The 20,486-nt window shown below is 31.6% G+C and overlaps 1 protein-coding gene across 1 annotated transcript in view; it reads left to right on the top strand.

The window, feature by feature from the left end:
- The window catches only part of LOC142328870 (DNA-binding protein D-ETS-3-like), a 401,528-nt gene that overhangs the window by 16,172 nt on the left and 364,870 nt on the right, over window positions 1-20,486 (top strand). The window contains exon 2 of the mRNA XM_075372998.1: window positions 4,227-4,308. Within this exon, the coding sequence (XP_075229113.1) occupies window positions 4,227-4,308 (82 nt within the window). The remainder of the gene's footprint in view (window positions 1-4,226; window positions 4,309-20,486) is intronic.

Genomic DNA, 20,486 nt, shown 5'->3' with positions numbered 1-20,486 from the left:
ATTTCCTCACCGCTTGCCACCACCGCCTTTTCACCCACTCCATATATACTAAAGCAGTAGCCATTCTTCAGAGCCACTAAGATTACTATCCTTCGTCCTGCTGCTTGTGGTGTAGTGTACAGATGAAATAAATTCATTGGAAAAAATATAGTATATATATTTTTATCCGTTTTTGATTAAAGAAGAAAAAAGTGATAATCTATATTACCGTATATTTCTGAATTTACCTTAAAGAATAATCTGCGAGTGTCTTATTTCTTAGCGATGAAATTGATTTATAAAATAATATATTAATAAATAATTATTTTCTCTTTGTTATAGAGTAATTTTATTTATTAAAAATTCTCTTAAATATACGATTTCGTACAAGAAAGTATTGAAATCGCGAAAAATTTCGGGTTTCAGATTTCAAAGATAATATTCATTCAGACCATTCCTGAATCCATTTTGACTAGTTTCAGCGTTACGTCTGTACGTACATATGTATGTATCTCACATAACTCAAAAACGATCAAAACATCTTGAATTTAGGACTGTTGTAACATATAGTTGTGCACTTCCCCTTTTGATTGTAATCGACTGAACCAAAAGTGTCCAAAAAAGCCCAAAATCCCCAAAAATATCAGATTGTATTAATAAAATAAAATTTTATGTACTTTTCATTTAAAAAAATGTGTATATGTAATTTAATGGGCGTACAAGGAAGTCATATGGTGTCCACATCAGTTTTTTCTTTAATTGAGAAAATATGAAATCTATGAATTATTATTATAATTTTTTTATTTTTTATATTGTATTGGTTTTTTCTGAAGTTATTTTTTTAATCAAAAAACGTTTTTTTAATATATTGATTTTCTTTCGTTGTTCTCATTTCAAAACATCGTTTATTAATTTATTTATTAGTCATTCACAGAAAACCAAAATAAGCCCAATTATTACAACTAACAATAATGAATCAAGTGATGTTAAAAGCGTTATTAATAGTAAGTTATTAATTTTATTTTGTTTTCAAGAAGTATGAACACAACTAGGCACGAGAGTATTTACTATTTTTGAGTTTAGTAACCGAAAAGAAAAATTTATCGTTCAAAAATGACATCTTGTAAATGACCCCCATTCACACTTAGTAAGTTTATTGCTAAAGTCGTCCAGAATCTCTAGGAGAATTCTAGGTTTTTGGAATCCAGTGTTGGAAATGTTGCTTGTTAAGAAATCCTAACAAATGAAAATGAGCCTCATCGCATATCAGTAAATAGCTAAAAGATCTTATCTCCCATTAATTAACAACAGTAAAGTATGACAGAAATTTACCGTTTTCAGAGTCATGTGTATTTTTTAACTTCTTTGAATTTTGAATGGGTGAAATTTAAGGATAGAGGATATCGTGTTAAATTCACCGTTTACTGCGGTAAAACTGTTCGAGTGATACAGAATGGAGCGACACGCAGATCAGCGTATATTCTCGGGTTTACGTAGTGTTTTTACTCTACCGACTTTCTTTTTTTAGTGTAAAAACAGTGGCGTCAAATTTTCGAACCCAAGTCTTGATGGCATGAGCTGATGGAACGGTACGATTGCGATGAATTGCGTAATATTTTCGAAATTCATGTTGAACGATTACGTAACGGTCAAAAACCAGAACAATAACTTTCGGTAGAAAATAATAAAATGACATGATAAGAACATATTTAAAAATTATCATTATTTCTTTTTTTTATGATGATTTTTTTATTGTCCTTTTAATTTGTGAGAATTTTGGATAATAATAAAATGAGAATGAATAATATGGTAAATGATCAGGCCATTATATCTGAAATCGAACCCAGGATATCGCGGTCTAGAGGCGAGTAGGCTAATTTATTAATAAGCGATATTTTTTTTTTTTTGATCAGCTTCATTTTGTGATTCCAGATAAATCCTCTCAATTCCGAATTGTAATTACACAATGTAATATCATCTGGGGTAAAAATTCATATTACTCAAAAACAGGGTCAAATTAAACAAGGATTTTGTTGTACAGATTTTTTTTTACGTCTGGAGCATATTTGTAAGAAGAGTTTATAGAATTCTATATTGAGTGCTGTACACTAGTAATGTTTGAGATTAATTTTTAATTTTAATTATAACGAAAAGATCTGTAATGAAAATCCTTATACATCTCTATCTTTTTATCTGAATCCTTGTAAAATCAGATGATTAGGGCAATGTTAAAAATTCAACTTGCTGCTTGTTGAAACCTTATAAATTCGGGAAAAATTGTTTTTCATTTTAACTAGACTTTGATATTGATAGAGTAATCCTTAATAAAAACTTTCTTTACGTTTGAATAAACCTTTTATGAATTATTATATAAAAATGTCGGACGAATGTAATCGACTTCATAGTTTACTCATTTTTTAGTCGTACAAAAAATGTACATTTTAGTGTACATTACCCTCCTACGTGATTGTATATCCTGGATAGTAGTGAAATGTTGATGGTTTTTATTTTTTTATTTTTCATGACCAAGTAAACGAAATCCTATTCTAATTCCATTTTTTGTCATTTCATTTGATTATGTGCGCGCGCGCGCGCGCGCGTGTGTGTGTTAGAGAGGGAGAGAGAGAGACAGAGCGAGTGAGAGAGTGTAACGCAGTACAGCCAAACGTCTTTTCCGATTATGTAATTTTTCAGCTGTATTTCTTGCTATTAGGCTGAAATATCAATTTACAATTATATTTTAAATAAAATTTTACGTTTCAAAGTGATTTCATTGTAGCTTTTTGAAAGGGCGTCCGACTAATTTAGTCATCCCTAGTGGGAGCTCTTTATCCATATTTTTTTGTAAATATTAACTTAGTTGCTGCATATTTTCTATTTGTATATATATATTTGTTCAGAAAATAATCGAAATTATTTTTTTTTGGTTATTGCTCCTTGTTCTTCTTCAAAGTACTCCCCTACCCTGTTCACATACTTTTTCCGGCTGTGTTTCCACTTCGCGAAGCAGTCCTGGATATAGCTTCATTTAAAATGGCGTTTAAGGTCCATGACGGATTTGCTTTAATGTCATCAGTAGTCTCGAAAACGGCGTCCTTCATCACCGATTTTAATTTCAGAAATAAGAAAAAATCGCAATGAACCAGGTCTGGCGAGTTTGGAGGCTGAGGGAGGATAGTCATCTGATTTTTGGTGAAAACATGACGAATTGACAAAGCTGACTGTGCGGGCGTATTGTCGTGGTAAAGAAACCATGAGTTACCTGGCCACAATTCCGGTCACGTTTTGCGGATTTTTTTACGTTACCGTTGTAAAACGCCTTGATAATACACACGGTTTACTGTTTCATCTTGAGGTAAGAATTCAAAATACACAATTCCATTGAAATCGAAAAAATAGAGAACATTGCTTTGATATTGGATGGAGACTGACTTCTTAGTACTGGTATCTTGGGACGTGGAGATCGTTTGCCCGTTCATTGTGATGATTCCGCTTTTGTCACTAAATATCTCCGTTAGCGCGTAATTAAAAATGTTCGGGTATTTTCTAACAGACCTCACGTGCATGTATATGTGTGTGTGTGTGTGTGTGTGTGTGTGTGTGTGTGTGGGCGCGCGCGAGCACTACAGTTAATTTTAAGCTAGAAAGATAAAAAGATTAAAAGGTCAAACGAATGTTATTGTTAAAAATATTTGCTACTTGGTAATGTCCGATATCCTTGGAAGTATTCATACCATAATGTTATTACAATGAGATTATTTTTATTTCTGACTTAACATTCCATAATCAATAATTCCGTTTTCTGCTTTAATTTAATTTTATTGATTAAGTGTCATTGTAAAGTTTTTTGTTAAATTAACTTAAAAAAGGACGAGGTCTACCGTTAACAGAATTACTATATTTTAACCCAGGGTGAATGTAAAAAAGGTTTTAATCTCGCAAATTAACAATAAAAGTAGAATAGATCTAACGAAATGTTCGTGTTACCCTTTAAAAAGTGAAAACATATTTTCTACCCTTATAAAGAATAAAAATGTTATAGTTTTGAGTTTAATTTTAAGGGTATAATTTACCCCATTCTAACATTTAAAAATTATAAAGATATATATTTTTTTGAGATTAATTAAATTTGTTTTTTTTTATTTTTTAGTGAACATTGCAATAATTTATACTCCTTTCTTATTATTTAAAAATATAAACAAGTTAATTTGAATTATTTAAAAAATGTATGTTGTTATTAATTTCAGGAAAAAACAATTTAACGATGGACTCATTATTTTTTGCTGTACTGATTATTTTGTTCGAAAGCGGTTCTGGAAATGATTACAGGTAATGAAATTTCTGATTTTTATAAAAAACAGTAATTTTGGTGTACCTTAAATTACTTTGAAATTTTTAATTTGGTATTACTATTAAAAGTAAATAACGTTTATCACACTTACTTTACGAATTAGTTCAAATTTTATATTTATAAGATTCAACGAATGTCTTAATTAATTTAAAAAAATATTATAAATTAAAAATTTAAATGCAAATATTTCAAGATTATCACAGAAAAAGTTGAAATGGTAATACAGTTAGATGTGGGTTAAAGTTTACTGCAAGAATGAAAAGATCCAAGATGAAATTCATGTTCTACGTAATTACCATTTAGAATATAAAATAAATATTTACTTGTTATGTTTAATACAGTCACCTGGGTGTGCTGAGTAAGTCATCCGATCTTGAAACACTGATATTTCGACATTAGCTGTTTCTCATAAATTATTTTTAAATATGGGTTTGGACTACAAATCTTTATTATTTATTTATAACACTTTTTGTAAGTTTTTAAGTTGTTAGATAGAGTATCTCAAGGAACCGGTACATTCTAAAAAAAAAAAATTGCGTTAGTAGCTCTGGCCGGTTGGTAATACTGAATAACATACAAACCCGGCTTACGTCATCACCACTTTGTTGTAGATCATAGGAGTATGTGCAATTTGCTTTTGCCATCGCAGCATTTCATAAAATCATTGATGTCTATGGAGGCCGAGCGCAGAAATTCGCCATCGAGTTTATTTAGGATGTCACGATTGTCTTTCGTTAACGCATGGGTACAGTTAACAAACGAGTACGAACTTTTGAGTTAACTAGTTCGAAAACTTCGAAAAAAAACATTTAGGCTTTGACAAACCTTTTCTGTGCCCGAATACATCGAGACTTCCTGCTGCTGTTACAAGAATATGTAAAAATTCTGTCAAATTTCAAATAGTTGTGAAGCAGTATATTTACAATTGCATCGTTCGAATATTCAAATATGATCGCATAAAGCTAAGGAACTCTAATTTAATGATCATCATTGCGTGAAAATTTTGTGAACAAACGTTATAAAGACGAGAACGATAGGTTCATTAGCAACCTGTGGTTGTACCATTTCTTCTTGAATGGAGCTTTAAATAAAATAAAAGTTTATTTATTGGAACAAACTTTATTCGGCTACAGTCTTATTCAGCGCTCATTACTAAACATTAAGAAACAAGGTACCTTGGTCTCGTGATGGACCAGTATTTTTTAGAATGAGGTTGGTTTTACAACTGCTGCCACGTCGGCTCGATAAGTCGCCATTATTAAAATACTTTTTGTTGCCGAAAATACAGATATTTTCACGAACGATTGAAAATGCACTTTCAAAAAAATAAGCCAACGTCAGACGCAGCACAAATATCGATGACCGTTGTTTGAGAACCGTTCAATTTTGAAAAAGATAACATTCGTGGATTCCATGATTCCTTTATTTGTCAACGTTCAATTTCTTTTAGTGGGATTACCTTAAAAGCAAGGTGTACTTTAGCCGACCTGCTACAATGGAAAAACTAAATACTAAGACTCGACAGAAATAATAAACTATCACCATGAGACTGTATAGAAGCAGAGTTTACCTTCAAGATGTCCTTTTCGGGATGTAAATTCGGGGCATTTTAGTTTGAAATGCTATAATAATAATAATGCTATAATATTTTGATCAAATATTACCTTCGTGTAGAAAGATGTTGGAGATTTGAAATCTCCAATTCTTGAGACATCTTGAATATCCTAAAAAAATTTAATAAATTATTAAAGGTTTTCTTTCATTTTATTAATTATTTGTTTCATCAGAAAAATGAAAAAAATAATAGATAAATAAAAACCAAGGCCTGTTTTTTTTTAATAAAAAATAAAACATTTCAAATGTTATTTTTACAATATAATATTTTTTTAGGATGTAAATCGTTCTTTTTTCTGTACTTATTGAAGTAGTTTTAATACCGAACGATTTGGTTTAAAGATGGTATAAAAGATTGTATAACAATAAAGAGTATGAGAAGAAATAAAAGGAAGAAAGACGTTTCATGACATTGTAACTTCCATCAGTGTAGTGAAACGAAGAGGGCGCCGCATGTTGGCGTGCTCCCGGGAAACCGATATCCAAGAGGGAAGGAACAGCCAACTTAATCTAGGAAATCCTGGATACTTCATATTGGCATAATTCTCCTATAAAAACGGTCTCCGGACGAAGCTCTCCTTTTCAGCTACACCGAATCCTTTTCTTCCAAACGAGCTGAATAGAGATAGTAAAAGATAGAGCGAAGAGGTGAAAGAAAGAGTTCACGAGAGAAAGAGAAAGAAAGTCGGGATTAAGCGAAGCGGTACAGTCAAAAAGAGGGAGGAGATTACAATGTTAGGAGAACGTAAATATTGCCGCCCCTCTTCCGAAACCCTTTCCTTCATCGCCCGCTCCCTATTTAAACCTTGCGCGTCCTCTGTCGATACCCTTGCCGTCCCTACCTTACACGTACCTCTTTCATTATCAGATAATAGCATGATCTAAACTCATACTACGGAAAACCATTGCTGTTCTGATATTGTAGAATATGTCCTTAACGAATATATTGTACCTCGAAATAGCAATAATAATAATATTTATAATAAAATATTAATTTAATTTGTAAATTTAACCGCAAAACGATTATTTAATTCACAAAAATGACGGCGGCCATTAAACACTGGCATGTATCAAAATGCGTTTAAATTTAATTATTTCTTAATATCGTAAAATCTTTCAATTTTATTTCAGTGGTTATAAAATGTGAAATGACTACTATTAATTGTAGAACTTCAAATTTTACCATTAATAGTTATTAATTTTTTGATAGAAGAAAGATCACATTTCAATCTGGTTAATTTAACGTACAATAATTGATTAATACAGTACAGGGAAAAACAAACATTCCAAGGATTTATTCTTTCATTATAAGTGAACAAATTAAAACTAATTAGAAGTGATTTTTTTATATTTAATAAAAATTAAAATTAGCTTACAATTTGTTAATACAAATGAAGTAAATGAGTAACAATTAGAAAACAATAGAAAAAAAAATGCATTCGGAAAATGTAATCTAACTTTGTTTAATAAAATTTTTTTTCTATATAAATGCTTTTTTACTGGTAGAAAAACGTCTGTTTTTATGGCTGAAACAAAGTTTAATATTTGAATTCCATAAATCATCAATTTGTTTTCGTTAGATAAACGGTGATTTTTAAGGTAGTTTAAAAAAAAAAAAAAAAAAAAAAAAAACGCAAGAGGATTTAAATTTAGAAAACTGTGTCACGTATTCCCGCATCAATTTTTTGTTCTTTTTTTTGGAACAGAGGACGTCAAATGAAATTGAGTGGAAAACAAACCTTATTAGAAATTTAAGATAAGTGTAACGAATTTATAACTGATAACTTTATCATTTTTATTTAATATAAAAAATTTATAAGTATTTTAACATTTTCTTAGTTATATAAATCTGTATAGAGAAAAGTTAAATTTAGTAATTTTCATTTGCCTATTTTTTATTCAAAAACGTATTTTATATATTTTTAGCAAAATTATTTTATTTTTTACGATGTTGTAGCAATATAATTAAATATGAACGTATATTGGTGATTTTTAATGTTTAAAGAGCCGTAATTTTGCTAGCGGATTTCTAAAGAATTTAGAAATCGTTACTGCGCCCGGTCGTGTTTGTATAAGTTTCTTCATTTGTATTCGTTTGATGTTCTTTAGACTGCAAGGAACTCGTCGCTTGATATGCAGCTTGTTCTTGTTTGGTTCTAAGACCTTTTTCATCTAAAGAATTAGAAACCTTTTTTCTAAAGAACTTAAAAATCGTTACTAGGCCCATTTTTTCATTTGCATTCGCTTGGTTTTATTTAGACCGCAGGGATTCGTTGCTTGATGTTCAGCTTTTCTCGATTACTTCTAAGACCTTCTTCATCTTTTGACTACGATTCGTCTTTTCTTCATCAGTCTACTTCGTGTCTCTCCTTCGTTGTGATCTTTATCTTCGAAATTCTTAAATCTGTTTATTATTTTCCTCAATTCATCTCTATCTTGTACTATATCTTCAGTAATCTTCATTTCCTCCAGGTTCTTTTGCGTTTCTTTTACACATTTGGTCGTTGCTTTCATTGTAAGATAGTTGAAGTTTCTTTTAGTCAGTCTGTCGTCGTTCATTCTTTTGAGGTGTCCGTCGAATTTTGCGCTTCTCTTCCGCATTGTGTTTGTGAAGATTTCTGTGTTCGTCCACATTTTCCAGGTGCCGTCTTCTGTTTTCCTTGGTCGTAATATTTTCCTGAGTATTCGCCTTTCTCTTTTCTCAATTTCTTGTATTTCTCTTCTCTTTTTGAGAGTTAGGCATTCCTCCAATAGATAACTCTGTAGCCGTTCCGATTCTTATGACCGTGTTAATATCTGATTTTGGCTTTATTATAATATGCTACGTTTGTTGTATCTGTTTTGCGTAATTCTATATGCTCGTTTCAATTTTTTAATGCGTTCTATGTTTGCTGTTGTATTGGGTTTTATCCATTCTCTTGTGTACTTAAAGTTGTCTACTCTTTTGATGCCTTCTATTTCGTCTTCATTTTTTTTTCCTTTTGGTGTTTATTTTTCACGTATTCCGTTTTTTCGTAAGAAAATTGTAGGCTTGTTTTTCTAGCGATTTTTTGTATTTTATCTATCTTTACTTGCGCTTCCTCTTCTTTCTGCGCTAGTAAGGCGATATCTGCGAACGCTAAACACTCTATTACCAGATTGTCTTACTTTTCTCCTGATTGTACCTCTTTGATGTCCTCTTTTCCAGTTCTTGTTACTTTTTTCCAGAATTAGGTTATATAAAATTGTGATAGCCCATCGCCTAGTCTCACTCCTGTTTTTGTTTCAAACGGATACGATATTTCTCTGAGGAATTAATTTTGGAGGTGGTGTTGGTTAGGGTTTGTTTGATTAGTTTATATATATATATATATATATATATATATGTATGGTAAACGTTTTTGTCCTTTCTATCGGACGCAAATTTTAACCGATTTTGACAAAACTTGGTAGGATCATATAAACTTAATAGTAATAAAACCTTATTGATTTTCAAGTGAATCGGTTCATGATAACCGGAATAAGAGGCAAAAACTGGGTTTTTGGGTACGTTTTCAAGTTAACTATAACCGGAAATCCGCCTTTCTGATGCACTTATTGTGACAGTTTTTTTAGAATTGTCGCAGCGATTATTTTTGACTCGTCAAGCCTCCTAAGAAAGGTTATTGTCCCCTATTTTTGTTAATGTAAAATACGTGCCTAAAGAATCACAATTATTCTACTACGTTGAAATTTCAAAATACTCGAGCATAAAATCTATTTGAAGTTAGGTAGGTGTATGTGTACTTACATAGTTAGTCAATCAATATTATTTTAGTTGGTATTTTGTATTTTTGTTATTATCCAGCGGATAAAACAGCCGTCGAAATATTTTTTGTTTGTTTTTGTATTCGTTTCAATTTAAAGTTTGACGATTTACGTAAAAATTACGTGCTTTTTAAGAAGTATTTGCAACTTCAGGTACTAAATAAAAAATTATATACAGGTTTAGCCAAAAATTTTAAATAACCACTTAGTACCTAAGGCAAAAATTCCAAAAAGTGTTTGCAATTAATTAAAGTGTTAGAATTCATGTTTACTTGTGGACTAAAATATATTTATAAACCAAATTATGAATCGTGATTTATAATAAATAAAATTTTATATAAAGAGTGCTTTTGGATGAAAAATCTAAATTAAAGTTACTTAAATCAGATCTAAAATAATATTTTAAAATGAAACACGTTTACTTATATATAAAAAATTTATCGACAAAAAATATCTTCTGACTTCAGGGGCTGAATGGTAACGCCTCTTTCCAGCTTTTAATCTGGAAGATCCTGGGTTTGATTTCGGGTCAAGTTTTGTATTCATGTGCTACAAGATTTCCACTGTATATGTCCACATACAGACTTCAAATTTATGTGATGAATTATTGATAAAAAAAAAAAATTTATTAGTTTGAAAATTCAGGATAATTTTGTAATTTATGTAGCAAATGAATATCTAACTTAACGTTTGATTATAAGAAAATTATATTTCCGTATGAGAACAATGGACGATAAATACTGGTTTCAAAATTTCATTTATTAAAACAATCGAACCTCGATGTTTCTATAAAATTATCTTCAGAAAATCTTTATTTATGTAGACATCTAAAATGAAAATGCAACACGAATCTTTTATGATCTCGACGTTCTAATTTTTACGTTTATGAATGATTATCTGATATATCAACAAAAAGTCTCAATATTTTTTTATGAAAAATGTTTTTTTTTTTTACTTTGGCAAACTCATAAAATGCGTTAAATATTTAAAAAAAATTATAATGTTTTTTTTTTTTTTTATTTGCAGCATTGTACAAAATTACAGAAAATAATCTTTAAGCATTGTAAAAGGTATCATTTTGTTTAAACTCAATTGTTTATAATATATTTATAAAAAAAAAAAACAGTTTATTCATCTTTCACCTAACTCACTGTAAATCAATTTATTTATTCAAAATATACTTTATTAAAAATGAGTAAAATTGTAGGCTCTCTCCTCAGTCACTTACAAACAATTAAATCTAAACATGTCAAACGAAAAAATTTACTGGCTTAGTTCCTTATTCAACGTCTGTTTTTATTGTAATATATGTAAGGTGGGATGTACATGTTCGGTCATGGATTATATATTCCGTCTGCCGTTTGCACCATCAAAGCATAAAAATTCAGCTCATACTATTCAGTATGACTGCTTGAAGTATGACTGCAAAATAAGCAATGATTTTAGGGGTTTCCGAGAAATATTTGGTTCGTTTTTCTATTCGTTAAATAAATTTAAAAAAATTACATTCTAAAATTTCTTTACGCAAAATTGAAATCGCTAAATAGTTTTCCGTAAATTTTAAATCCTAATTCGCATTCAATTTAAACGAATTCAATGACTGTTGTTAATTAACGTCTTTAGCTATGTATATGTATGTATGTGTATGTATTATGAAACGGGTTTACCACCTAATATAACATAAATATATTTAGATCTGTAACGTTTTATTTTAATAAATTTATTTATATCCTGGAAAGCCTTTTTATAGTCAATCTTTTTCTTCAGATATAACTTATAATCTAGCTTGTTATCTGTATCTCCTACAGATAACATATAACGTTCCAGTGTATTCATTTCGTATATTTTTTATATTATGCTATAAAAATTAAAACGTAATACACATTTAGGATGTTATATGTCGATCTTCATGTTAGAGAGGTAACCTTTCATCCTTGGCTCTACCATTCATCCGGAGGGTCTGGGTTCGAGTCCCAGTACAAGTGTGGCTTTTCCACACGCTATTAAATTCATTATCATTGAAAACAGTAACTGTTATTGGGCGTCGGCCGGTTGTTGCTGTAAAAATAAATAAATAATAATAAACTTTTTGAAGCTGTTTGACTGATGCTTTTTTTTCTTTCAGTTATCGTGTTGATAAACAAAGGATACTTGCAGTCTAATTAAGCGAGTTGCAATTGATACTGAATTGTTTTTAATATTATGTTTAAAAATGTTTTGCTTCTTTGTTTGTATTGAAATTTGCGTAAAATTCATGAACCAGTCAGAAGGTTTTCGCTTCGTTAGTTTTTTATTTATTTAAATTAGTGCCCATATTCTCGATTTTTGTCTTTTATAATTGTGCGCGGTATTACGCATGAATGAAATAACCAGTTTTAATGATTTTAAACAAATAAAATAAATTTAGCTGTGTTGTAGTTTAGTCAATAGAAATCTTAATAATGTCTGTTATTTCTTCACTTGAATTATTTATCTACGGATGATTTTTTTGACGAAAATAAATTTTCTGGTATTCAAATTTCAATACCCAGATTTTTTTTTGTATTTTAGGATGTGTTTTGCAATAAAATCTTCATTAAATAAAACGTTAAAATCTGTTCCACTTTTTACAAATTTTTTTTACAACATGATCAAGAAGTATTTTAGTCAAAACATTTCAGAATTATGAATTTGTATACACTTTTCCCAGTAACCTTTTTTAGAAATTTCAAACGATTTTCATTTTCTGTGGTGACAGTTTTTTTACATGTCGTGAATGAATTTGAATAACACGAAAATTGGAATTTTAAATAATTATTTTAAGAATTCTCTGAATCAAACTTAGGGTTTATTGCTGGGTAATAAATAAAATCACAGAAGAATGTAATGTTGTTTAGCTTACTGTAAATAAACTTTAGAACTTTTCACGTATTTCATAATTATTAATATTTAACTTTTTTGTAGAACAAAACATTTTCATAAGTTATCAGGTAAATAAGAAGTATAAAAAGAGACTGACAAATTATTGCAAGACTAGCTCGGCTTCGACGGTCAAGCCGTACAATGTTTGTCACAGCTTTCAGACATTAAGCTAACAATTCTTTCCATTTCAAACATTAAGCGTATGACTTTTATTTTTATAGTAGAAAGAGCCGATGTGGGTTTGCTACGCTCATTCTTTCCGTCTAGCCGTACTGTTTGTTATTCCCATGGTTGTAAGAATTTTTTTTTGTCTTCAGTCATTTGACTGGTTTGATGCAGCTCTCCAAGATTCCCTATCTTGTGCTAGACGTTTCATTTCAGTATACCCTCTACATCCTACATCCCTAACGATTTGTTTTACATATTCCAAACGTGGCCTGCCTACACAATTTTTCCCTTCTACCTGTCCTTCCAATATTAAAGCGACTATTCCAGGATGCCTTAGTATGTGGCCTATAAGTCTGTCTCTTCTTTGACCTATATTTTTCCAAATGCTTCTTTCTTCATCTATTTGCCGCAATACCTCTTCATTTGTCACTTTATCCACCCATCTGATTTTTAACATTCTCCTTTAGTACCGCATTTCAAAAGCTTCTAATCTTTTCTTCTCAGATACTCGAATCGTCCAAGTTTCACTTCCATATAGAGCGACACTCCAAACATATACTTTCAAATATATTTTCCTGACATTTAAATTCATTTTTGAAGTAAACAAATTATATTTCTTACTGAAGGCTCGTTTCGCTTGTGCTATTCGGCATTTTATATCGCTCCTGCTTCGTCCATCTTTAGTAATTTTACTTCCCAAATAACAAAATTCTTCTACCTCCATAATCTTTTCTCCTCCTATTTTCACATTCAGCTTTGTTATTTCTACTACATTTCATTACTTTTGTTTTGTTCTTGTTTATTTTCACGCGATAGTTCTTGCGTAGGGCTTCATCTAAGCCGTTCATTGTTTCTTCTAAATCCTTTTTACTCTCGGCTAGAATTACTATATCATCAGCAAATCGTAGCATCTTTATCTTTTCACCTTGTACTGTTACTCCGAATCTAAATTGTTCTTTAACATCATTAACTGCTAGTTCCGTGTAAAGATAAAAAAGTAACGGAGATAGGGAACATCCTTGTCGGACTCCCTTTCTTATTACGGCTTCTTTCTTATGTTCTTCAATTATTACTGTTGCTGTTTGGTTCCTGTACATGTTAGCAATTGTTCTTCTGTCTCTGTATTTGAACACTAATTTTTTTAGGTAGAAGAATTTTGTTATTTGGGAAGTAGAATTACTAAAGATGGACGAAGCAGGAGCGATATAAAATGCCGAATAGCACAAGCGAAACGAGCCTTCAGTAAGAAATATAATTTGTTTACATCAAAAATTAATTTAAATGTCAGGAAAAGATTTTTGGAAGTATATGTTTGAAGCGTCGCTTTATATGGAAGTGAAACTTGGACGATCGGAGTATCTGAGAAGAAAAGATTAGAAGTTTTTAAATGCGGTGCTATAGGAGAATGCTAAAAATCAGATGGGTGGACAAAGTGACAAATGAAGAGGTATTGCGGCAAATAGATGAAGAAAGAAGCATTTGGAAAAATATAGTTAAATGAAGAGACAGACTTATAGGCCACATACTAAGGCATCCTGGAATAGTCGCTTTAATATTGGAAGGACAGTTAGAAGGAAAAAATTGTGTAGGCAGGCCACGTTTGGAATATGTTAAACAAATTGTTAGGGATGTAGGATGTAGAGGGTATACTGAAATGAAACGACTAGCACTAGATAGGGAATCTTGGAAAGCTGCATCAAACCAGTCAAATGACTGAAGACAAAAAAAAAAGAAATGAGCGTTGATTTTTTTGGATTATTTATATATGCATTGTAAGGTAAAAAACAAATTTTCTTTAATAAAGTCTTCTCTAAAATACCTCTGAAGAAATTCGAAATTTGTTTTTTCTAGATATACTCCATTCCCTTAACAAATTTTGAAAAAATAATGTGATCAATGCCTCATGTATAGAATTATTTGAGCCAAATTTTAATAAAAGAATCTGTTTTCAATCCTGAGATATAATCCTGACAAAATTAGGGCGACACACAAACGTACATACGTATAGTTACTATTTACGTATACGGTCGACATGAACTAGTTCGACCCGAAAACGTAAAGCATTACAAACAATCTGATATCCAATTTTTGAAATTATTACCGTACTTTCCCCTTTAAAATAACTATTCTAACTGTATTCGCTGTGAATGTATTGTTTTTTTTATTAAAGGATTGTTTTTTAGTTTTATTTTGTTCGTGTTAAACAACTTCAAAATACTTTTATTTGGAATTTAAGTAACATATTACTTTAACTACTTTTTTGTGAAATGAAATACTTAAGAATGTTTAATGAAAATAATTAACAATTTTTAGATGGAATACTATTCAAATTAACGTTTTGAAAAAACGGTCTAATGTTTTTATAACTAATAAATAAATGAAGGTTGAAAAGTGTTTTTTCATTGTTGTTTTTTTTCTTTCTGTATATTTCATCATAACTTCCTTTTATAAGAAAATTACCATTTTCAATTTCAGACAGAAAAGATTAGAGGAGCTCGAATATAAAAGTCATTTTATTATTTTTTTGTGTGTCGGCAAAGAAAGAATGAATTCTTTTTTAAAGGGGGTGAGAGAAGAAAGCGAGAGAGAGAGGTTAAGTAGAAGAAAGAGAACGGACTATTAGCAAGAGAAATGTGATAAAAGTAGACGATAGCGTGACACGTCTTTAAAAAAAAAAGACGGAGAAAATTACTGGGGGTTCTTCCTGGGCTTTCTTCGCCCCCCGACTTCAAAGAATGGGAAGTGTAAACTAGTGGAGGGTTGGAGGGAGTCGTGGAGAATTGAACAATGCCTAAGTTTGCACCCGCGCTAACCGGGATTAATGTTCTAACATTGACATTGTTTGCTTTCTGAAGGAAATACTCCATTGATTAATGGTGGTCTATTAAACAACTTTATTCTCTGATGAATGTTAATATCGTATCTGATATGCTAAATTGTTCTATTATTCTTGTTTTGTCGTACGATATCGTGTAAGATATTCGTTTAAATATTTATTTTCTTTATTAGTTATATTGTCTGTAAAACAAAAGCTTAATGTAAGATATAATATTTTAATTATTTTAGTCGCTTACGCCCGGATGAATTCAACGGTTGGAGGACACATGGCCTCTGTTTAATAATCATAAGTATGTATTTCCCACAGTTTTCTGTACATAAGAATACTACTTTTTAAATTAGTTAAATTTGAAAGAAGCCCGTATTTAAGGTTTCCTTTTTGATACAAGACACGTTAAAATTAACTAAACACTTGGTAAGGAGGTAAAACAGAATACTAAAAGCGAACGTTTATTTTTTTTAATAAATAACTTTATTGCAATGGTACCATTAAAAAAAATGTAAAATAAAACTGTTTATGATTTTAAATTTATTTAATGATAACAGAAAATCGACTAATTATAAATACTATTTAAATCATATTTTACGTTAATTTATATCGGTATAATAGTAAGTCAAACTTTTTATTTTTAGGCCATTGAGGCCCCGTGGTAACTTAGTACTTTAATATTTTCGTTAAGGCAAGCAGCTATGAGGAGAAGGAGATCATTCCTTCGTTTGGGGATCATAACGAAAAGACCGAGACCCGGTTCCCTCGGCGGGGGCTAGGGACGGCTTTGTCGGGCCTGGTTCTCTGTCGGGAGGGCTTGAGGCAGGCACATTAAAACAAAAGATCCAACCGGGGGGGGGGGGCTGACCTGTCGTGCCGGACGTACAGCCGGCGGGTGGGGAGGCCTCATTTGAGTTTAAAGGACACTTTTCCGGGCTGCGCATACTTGAATGGATACCCGGCCCGGGGAAGTAGGGGGGGAAAAAAAAGAAAAAAAAAGTAAAGTAAAATTTATAACAATTTCTAATAAAATTGAGTTATTGAAATACGAGACTCGGCTGATAAACTTTGCTCACTACCGTGCAATACGGAGACAAAAGGTACTATCGAGTTGGGCGTGGCAGTACATGATACTAAAATCCCCTTCTACAAACCTGCGATAATGCGTTGAAATCCGTTAATCGGTTTTTTTTTTTCAGTAGTAGTTAAAATGGAGTCGAGTACGGCCAATATGTCAACACGGTTAAAACAGCGGGCAGAATTTTTAACAGCAGAAAATGTGAATCCACGAATACTTTTCGTTTAAAAGCGGTTTACGGTAGTGAAGCTGTTAACATGAGTACTGTGAATAGGTGGGCGTTGAAATTTCGCGAATGTGAAGCTGGTAAAGCGATAATTGAAGACGCATCTCGCAGCGGATGACCAGTTTCTGTGACTGAAGAGAAACATTGAAAGGAACTGGACGATTTGCTTCAAAGTGACCGGCGAATCGCCAAGAAACGCATCGCTATTCAGCTATGCATATCTAAACAACGTGTAGGCCATATTATCAAGCAATTGGGTTATCGTAAAACCTGTTCACGATGGGTATCGCGCAAGCTCTCTGACGGCTCTCCGCAAGCTGAAGTTTGGCATTCCGCCATACTCGCCGTATTTGGCTCTGTACAATTTCCTTTTCTTCCTCATCTCAAGAGAGATCTCAAAGGTAATCATTACACCACCGATGATGAGCTGAAGGAAGCTGTGGTCACTTGGATCCGAGAAAGACCGCCAGATGTTTTCAGTGATAGATTGCAAAAACTTGTCACACGTTGGGAAAAGTGTATCAGTGTAAACGGGGATTATATTGAGAAATAAATACTACATTTTGTAGCTAAGGTATTGTACTTTTATTAATTTTTTATTTCATTCCAAAATTTCTTTTCATTTCCATGCTACGCATATATATGCAAAATTTTATCAGCCGAGCCCCGTGTAAATGTATTTATAAAATCTGCGATTAAAATGAATTAAAATCCATTTAAAATATCAGTTGAAAACTAATTTAAATTGTGAAGTAGTCTAGCATAAATATAATTTCGCAATAAAATGTATTTAAAGTAAAATAAAGTAAGAAAAAGATTGTATTCTGAGATGTTATTTAATTAATAGATGTTATACTGGAAACTCTAATTTGTAATAAATTATTTTAATTAGTCTTTTGAACTATTTTTTTTTTTTAATCTTCTTCCATCCAAATATTTATTTCTTTAGTTATATATATATATAATTTGAATATATTATAAAAATATAATGCTGTTAGGTTATAAACTAGTCTATATCTATCAATTGTAGTAATCAGTTGAACTAATTCTTTTGTCATAGGTCGTATATGATTAATAAAATTTTCATTATTATAAATGTATGGAAAATGGTAAACCAATGAGTATATTACGTCAAATAGATACAAGAAAAGCATTCGACCGTGTCAATTGAGATAAAAAATGCAAGTATAAAAAAAAACAGCGGATTGGAATTGTAGAAGATTGATTAAAGAATTGTACTTGAATCAGAAAATGGATATGAAAATAAATTATCCTCTAACTGATTAGTTTGACCGAGATCAGGAGTAAAGCAAGAGTTTTGCCTATTATCGACCATATTTAATTTTTATGTTGAAGATATGATTAAAAGGTGTTCTTGAAGAAAGTGAACGAATCGGTATAAAACGAACGTAAATAAATCGTGTAGGGTTTGCAAATGATATACTTTTTTAGGTGATAATATATTCAACACATCATTTCGAAATTTGAAAACATTAGGACAGAATTGTTTTTTCCAACCAGTTTTCCACCTAATACCGGGTCTGGGTGTGTAGATATAAACAAACGCAATTACCGCTACCAGTCTCAGCCTTCCATCCGGAGGTTCAGGGTTCGAATCCGGGTCAAAAATGGCATTTTCACACGCTAATCCTCGGAAGCAGTATCTAAGGTGGTCCTGTAGGTTAAAAAAAAATAAAACAAATTACCGCTACCGGTTATCCAGGCCTGACGTTGCTGCAATATAAGTGTAAATATACCGGTAAATATGTAGTCTGGAACAGATTCAGGTCGACCGTTCCTGAGACGGGTAGTTAATTGAAACCCAACCTTCGAAGAACACCGGTATCTACAGTCGAGCATTCAAATCCATATAAAAGGAACTGCCTTTACAAGGACTTGAACCTTAGAACTCTCGATTTCGAAAATCAGCTGATTTTGTGATCAGGAGTTGCATCAGGGCAGAATAATGAAGATAAGGGGCAATCAACCGATGAATATATATATATATATATATAGATATATATATATATATATCTCCAGAACTACTGTACCGATTTTGACCAAACTTGGTCAGCTTACTTCTATATATTAAACATTAATGCCATTAAATTTTTTAACTTATAAGGTCAAAGGGGTGAGGCTGTAAAGCAAAGTCACTCTTAGGTTCTCGAGATTTCGCTCAATTTAAGTCATAATTTCTTAGTAACATTTGTTAACAGTTAAAATATAATTTGATAACAGTTGATTACATTTGATAACAGTTAAAGAATATTTTCAACAAAAAAAAAAATTTGCGAAATCGCACCTTCACCGCAAAAAATGCTGTTGTAGTCTTCTATTATGTTAAGACGTCATAGATGAGTGGTAGAATTAAATAAATGAATAATATTTAAAATAATATTTAGATATGAATAATATTTATATATAAAATTTAATATTTAAAGAAGTAACTCTGTCTGACTGGGACTGGAACTAGATCGTCTGGTTGGCTAGGTACCTGGTGCGTTAAGCCTCGTGACTACACCAGTCTGCCGACCGTACAAGCGAAATTTGTTCTATGTAAGTTGTGAAATTACATTAGTTTACTTAGTGTCGAATGTCGACACGAAATTGACAGGTCGTTTACGTTGACATAATTTTATAACATACTAGCTGTACCCGCCACACTTCGCTGTGGCACATTGTGGTTGCATGGATGAGAAATGAGAAACAAAACAAACCATACGTTTCATAGAAGTTTAATTTTGCAATACTTGTGGATATACAATATTTTTTGTTTTTTCACTGTCTGCGTAGATATAAATGCTATCTGGTTTGCCGACTCGGGAACACGCACATACAGTTGTCCATGTGAGAAGCAATCCGCATCTAAATCTAAACCACACAATTCTAAACCTTGAGCTTTATCGATTGTGATTTCAAATGCCAATCGAATTGGGAATTGCAATCTTTTAAATTGAAATGGTGTATCGGTCGGGATCATGGGTATTCGAGGAATGAGGACATCTTCACCTTTAAAAGGTCCCGTTAAAATCGTTGCTTCCACTACGTTATTCATCAATTTCTTAACTGCAAGTCGCGTGCCGTTGCAGAGTTTTGGCCGATTAATATTCCGCAACAGGATAATTGGCACACCTATTTTCAATTTTAATATGTGTGGTGGCATCCCTGGCAGATCAAGTGAGTTTAAAAATTCCGTCGGATAATTAACTACTTCATCTGCTTCTACAACGGTGTCTATCGACTTATATGTAATTTCTTCATTTTGAATGCTGGATTGAATAACATTATTAAGTCGATAGACATCTTTATTCTTTGCGGCACGGATAGCTCGTTCACTGAGCCGATCGTGATTTCTATGAATAATTTGAATATCAGGAAATACTTTTTCGATCAGTTCTTCTTTCGATGTTACTAAATTACAAAAATGATCATGAAATGATATTCGTCTAGACGTCTCATCGACTGGCAGCTGTCCGTTTCCAATGTCCAGTAACTGTCGTGAGAATACCTCAGCTGATGGATCATTCTGCAACTGGACACGCATATTTGTAGT

The sequence above is a fragment of the Lycorma delicatula genome, chromosome 8, assembly GCF_047948215.1.
Source record: "Lycorma delicatula isolate Av1 chromosome 8, ASM4794821v1, whole genome shotgun sequence".
Taxonomy (NCBI): Eukaryota; Metazoa; Arthropoda; class Insecta; order Hemiptera; family Fulgoridae; genus Lycorma; species Lycorma delicatula.
This window is presented reverse-complemented; position numbering and strand designations above follow the sequence as displayed.